This window comes from Eurypyga helias, unplaced genomic scaffold, assembly GCF_000690775.1.
Source record: "Eurypyga helias isolate BGI_N326 unplaced genomic scaffold, ASM69077v1 scaffold4042, whole genome shotgun sequence".
NCBI classification, from domain to species: Eukaryota; Metazoa; Chordata; class Aves; order Eurypygiformes; family Eurypygidae; genus Eurypyga; species Eurypyga helias.
In genome coordinates this window covers 44,796-50,593 of record NW_010237678.1, presented here as the reverse complement: position 1 = coordinate 50,593, position 5,798 = coordinate 44,796, and the positions used below count along the sequence as shown (strand labels likewise).

The window sequence follows — 5,798 nt, the reverse complement described above, 5'->3', positions numbered from 1 at the left end:
CGGCCATCGATCCGTGCCACTTCCCCTAATGGCCCGTCTCTTCCTCCTCCTCCCCCTCCCCTAGGGCGGATCGTCCCCCGGCCTCCCTGTATGTGAGAGACGGGGCCGGCGTCTCGGACGGAGCCGGGCCGCGGGAGAGCGCTTCCTTCCCACCGCCCGCACCGCCGTGCGCGGCAGCCCCAGCATGGAAGCCATCGCCAAGTACGACTTCAAAGCCACTGCGGATGACGAGCTGAGCTTCAAACGGGGGGATATCCTTAAGGTAAGTGCAGAGTTCCCTCCTTCGCCCTCGGCTTTTCAGCTTTTCTCCCGGGTCTCTTCCTGTCTGTCAGACCTGACCCTCTCTTGCGTCCCCAGCGAACGCCATCTCCTGTGGAAAGGGTACCTCCAGATTTCCTCAATCCTAGCCTGACCTCGTTAAGAGCAGGAGAGGTTGTTTTGTTTCTGTATTAAGCACGCATCCCAAAGTCTCTCGGGTCTCTCTTCCGACACTGGAATATTTGAAAACTTAGTCGTAAACATGGTAGCAAATAAGCAGAAGTACAAGATAATCCCTACACTGAATTCTCTTCTACAAGAGGAAACCCCTTAAAGTAATCAAGAACAACTTGGAATTTCTTTCCTTTGCCTCCTGCCAAGGATTCCAATATCAAAGAACAGTGATTAGATTATTTCTCAGTAGATTATCTTTTAGCATCAGGCTGTCAAATATTGGTGCTGAGTTTTATCTTCAGTCCTGATGAAATCGAGTGATAAGCTTGTGGCTGAATATTTAATGGATCTGTGCAGATGTAAGTGGATGTTGGAGTGCATTAGAGGAATTTTGGTCTGTAGTTCTTTCAATATATCAAAGGCTTTTTAGGCTTCATCTTGGCTATATTAAAGGAATTTGAAAATACTTGATTATCTAAAACTTTATGTAAAAAAAGAAAAAGGACACGCAGAACAAGCCTGCAGTTTTACTGGGGGTGTGTGTGTGAAATATAATAATCCACAGTGATTTGGCCTTGTTGAAGCATAGCTCAGAGCTTTGTTGCTTGCAAGTAATACAAACCATATTGCGGAATGTTTTAATGGAGTTTCATTCAGAGTTAGTATTTCTCCATAAATGTGTCTTTACCTTCTTAGAGTGATGTATTTAGTATTTAAGTATTTTAAGCTGCTGCTTTCTAAAATGCTTGGGGTAGAAACTGGTTTGAGACGTCCCTGTCCTGCACATGTAAGGCTGTATCTTTGTGTATGCTGACAAATCAAGTCCTGCAGACCTCAGTGGGATTACTCATCTACTCAAAATTTTTGCCAGGGAAGGGCTTGATTTTTAACTACTATTCTAAGATAAGTTGGAAAAACCCAGCCCCTATGTATAAATTTAATGTGTCTTTTATAGCTGATATTTCAGTAGCATAACTGCGCCATTAAAGGTGCAGTAATGCTGTGTGGCCATCAACAGATAAAGGTTGCAAAAATGTATCCTGCTTTGAGATTAAGTTTTAAAACTAATCACATCTTTATATATTCTAAACATCCCTGGCCCACAATTGGCCTAAAAATGCCCTTTAGACCTGTACGCCTCAATTCCAGTGTTTATGTAAATCACCAGAATATACCTTTTGCTGTTTTTAAGCATTCAAGACTGTCAGAATTTTAGAAATCTTCTGTGACAATCTTGCATTTATTTTTTTTTAACCTGAGCTGTATTCTTCTATTTCTGGGTTACTACTAGCTACCCTCAGCTTTTATAGTACATTTAAAGTAGAGCACAGCTGAAATCAGCTTGTAGAAAATGCTGAACAGGAAGGAAAAATTAAGTATAATGAAATGTAGTTAATTTTAAAGTGTATTCTTAATTATTTTCATCTAGTTTGGTATAGAATTTTGTTGAAGTACATGAAAACATGTCTTGTAAAATTTGCATTAATTTGAAAAAGAATTCTTTTCTGAGAATTAAAGGAAAAATAACTTTTTTTTAGAATTTTGAAAGTTAAAACTCTTACACCTGCACACAGTGGCTGATGGTAAGGTGTTCTTGAGTCCTAGCCGCTTGATGTCATCCCATAGATACAAATTTTGTCACAGTGATAGAAACCTGGTGGTATGCATGCTAATACACTCCATTAATCATTGTATTTTTCCTAGAATACAGGGAGGGATTTTCCTACTCTACACAAAACCTAGGCTGAACACTTCCTCAAAGCGTTGATGAACAGTTCTTCAAAGTGTATTTCCTTCCATCTCATTCTCAAAAGGCTTACAGATGTTACAGATTTACCTCATAGATGAGCTGAGCCATAGGAATGGCAAATTGCTCAAGATTTCACTGAAGTCAGTGGAAACTCCAAGAGTTGCAGGAATCCTTCAGCACATAGCTGAGCTGAGTTCTGTGAAGCATGGTAAGGTTCACTGCCTAAAGATGGCAAATTGCGGACGAATAAACTAAAAGCAATTAGAATTGTTACAGTTTGCTTTACTCAAACTGCTAAACTTGTGTGGTGCTTTATTGTTTTGAAGGTCTGGTTCACGTCAAATGTGTGTCAGGTTCTGGAAGTTAATTTCCGTCAGACATGCCAGATGTGTTGTGTTAGGACTTCGCTCATGACTGAGAAATCTCAGGGTATCCCATTCATATGCCTCATGTGATCTGTCCTATTAATCAGGTCAGTCCTGCTGCCCTCGAATGAATTGGGAAGAGAAGCTTGTAACGTGTTAAGTGCACCTGCACACGTCGCTCCTTAGGTACCCCTTGCCGAGGCACACGCGTGACTCACATGTAGCAGACTTCTTTAAATCTAGCTATTGATGCTCCCCATGACAGTCAGGTTAGTTTGATGTATATGATGACGGCAAAGGGTCGTTTCACAGGGAAACATTACGCCTGGACCACACTAAGGACAAAATCTCAAACACTAATTCCCACTCCTTGAAAGTTTTTCTTTGTGGGAAGCGAAGGCAAAGATGCACACTGTCTGATTCCCCCCGACTGCAGCAGATAACTTGCCTATGATGTCATGGTGCCATTACTGCTGCCTACCCACGTATTCGGGACTTGATTGAATAGCGTTTGAACTGTAGCCATTAAGCTGGTGGTTAGTAATCTTGTGGCTGGTTTCCAAAAGTGAGTGAAGATAGTTGACCTTTGGCTTGCAATTGTAAACCAGCTGAGTGAAGAGGAAAAGTGCTTGGCCTTTTCTTTCGTGGGCGCTATGTGGTGAGAGCTGCTTCTGTGCTCTTTGTAACCCTGGTAGTACACTGGATCCCCTTCTCTGTAACTGTGTGGTATTGCCATTCAGAGGATACAAACTGACAGCTTTCTTCAGACTTTTTAAATATGCTAAATACTACTTGCCGAGCAGGGAAAGGTCGCTACTTCCTGCTGCGTCTTCTGATTACAGTGCTGCAGCTCTCAAGATCACCGTTCTTTTCATATGCTGGTGGTTGCTTTGCAAAAACTTGTTGGTGACTGACATCCTCCTGGGGATGTGAAGATAGCCTGTCCTGTTATTTAAAAAAAAAAAAAAGGTAAAAAAAGGAAGCTGAAGGATTCCTACTTGCAATTTTGTTGTACTGTTTTTCACTTTGAATAGTTGACAGTTGTCATGATGCTTTTTCAGTGTTTTCCCCTTTTGCTTGCTGTATTTATTGAGGTTGGGAGTAGTTAACTTCAGTCTCTGTCTATATTTGTTCAGGTTTTATGTCCCCAAAACCTATTGTCTTTTGAGCAGTTTCTGATTTTGTTGGCCTTTGTGCTAACTGGCAAGTATCCAGACCTAAAGTGTGCTAATACTTGCTGGTGGTTTGGCAAGAGCCAGGGCAGGAGGAGAGAAGAAAAATCATTTGTTCTCTCATCTCATCATCATTTCTTTTCTCTATTCCTCCTACACCTGATCTGAAGTGTACAGTTAATGGTGCTCTGATAACTGTTTCTACATGGTTAGTACAGAAGCACTAAATGTAATGTTAGAATTGTGGGTTTTCTTAAAAGCTATAGACCACTGCTCCATTTCCTCTTTCTCCTTCTGTTGTCAGGTTGGGGCATAGCTGGGAAGTGATCTTCAGAACTGAATAAGTTCCTGTTCCTGGTGGCTGTCAGCATAGTTAATTCAGGGATACCTACAAATTGGTTTTATGAGTAAAATTATTCAGGTGATGTTTTAAACAGAGGGCCTTCATCTGTCATGTTGGGGTTTTCACTTTCGTGTGACACACCAACCAGCTTCCCTATATACTAAAAGAAGGAATTCCTTGGTGGGATTTTGATCACTTGATAGTTTCGTTCAGCCAAGTCAAGGGGTTTTTTTCCTACTCTGATCATACACTTGACAGTTACTGCAGGTTCTGTTCACATGATTTTTTTTTTTTTTTGGCCACCAGATTTATTTTCTTTGTCAGCCTTTGAGAGGATTGAGTGTTTGCGAACAGTTGATGCTGAGATGGCATTTTCAGTTCCTGCATGAAAACCATTTTTCTGTGTCTGGATACAGTGAAACAGTGTTGAATGGAGAGGAATATGAACAAGGGGAGCATGTTTCTCACTCTTCTTCCTTATCCCTTGTCTTTGACCTCACTTGCACTGGCTGCTAGGCTGATGGACTCAGTGTGGTCTTGATGATTTTAATATGTGAGAAACCGTTTTCTGAATTACTGATTCAGGCAGATGGCAAGCACTGTGTGCTTTGTAGTGAAATAGGTCAGATATTAGAATAGGTTGCCCAGAGAAGTTGTGCAATCCCTATCCTTGGAGATACCCAGACAAGTCCCAGAGCACTCTGATCTGATTAGACCTGTTTTGAGAAGGAGGGTGGATTGAGTGACTTCCAGAGGCCCTTCAAACCTATGTTATTCCCTGAATTAGCGGTGAGTGGCAATTCTGTTGTAAGTGATGGTTGACTTGTACAGGTGCGTTTAGGTCATGTTCTTTGGCTGGCGGCCTTGAATGAAGATTGTAATTGTCATCAATATATGATCCATATTGCAATCTGAGAAGACTCAGAAAATTACAGAGACTCAGAAAGAGTTCAGTTATCTTAAATGTGGTTGGTTTGGTGTCCTGGCAGTTGGAGATCTGCGTTACAAAAGGTGCTGCAGTAAGAGGTTGCGTTCTTCTGGTCTGCCCAACTCTTTAATGCCTGTGTTTTTAGTACGGACTGCTCAAGCAGTGTTCCCCTCAGTGTACGATAGTACTGTGAAGGTGGGACGTGTTTTATTAGCCGACTTCCCTAGGCACTGGGGAGGAGGGTTGTGGGGAGGAGCTGCATATCCTCCACAAAACGCATGTGTCCAAAAAAAGAAAACACTTGTGTTCTGTATTTGTAAAAAAGCCTGGAACTCCTTAGAGCAAGATTGCATGGCTGAAGGTGTGTCTGTGCAGAAGACATAAATAGGCAGTATTCCAGACTGAAGGCGTAAAACAGTCTTTGCAAGCAAGGAGTCAATGCATTCCTCTTTAAAAATGGCATCTTTGTTTTTATTTAGTAGCTGTTTGTGGTGATTATTTAAACTTGCCACTAAAAATGGAGAAAAATTGGCGTTTGTGAGCTGTGTGTGACCTGAAGCCTGCTGGGGTTTGGAATGTCAAATGAGACATTGGTTACAGCTAGTCGTCAGCTCAGCTAATTTTATTATATTGACTTATATTGCATTCTGTTAGAACCAGGGGAGATGATGCTAATTTGAAGCTCCGGCTGCCTTTTGCCAATTCAATGGAAGTGCTGTTGTTACAGCTTCTCTGTGAGGTCCAGCTTTTGGTATGGCTGGTGTGACGGACTTCTGAAGAGTATTAGCGTAGATGTATTCGCACATCA

General features: G+C 41.8%; 1 protein-coding gene across 3 annotated transcripts in view; it reads left to right on the top strand.

Moving 5' to 3' along the window:
* The first annotated feature begins 69 nt into the window (after positions 1 to 69).
* Positions 70 to 5,798, top strand: part of GRB2 (growth factor receptor-bound protein 2) — a 47,246-nt gene continuing 41,517 nt past the window's right edge. For 2 of the 3 annotated variants that reach the window (XM_010147532.1, XM_010147531.1), the window contains exon 1: positions 185 to 262. In XM_010147532.1, coding sequence (XP_010145834.1) covers positions 185 to 262 — 78 coding nt within the window. Of the gene's footprint in view, positions 263 to 5,798 lie in introns of all 3 variants that reach the window. The other variant, XM_010147530.1, reaches the window with a different exon arrangement.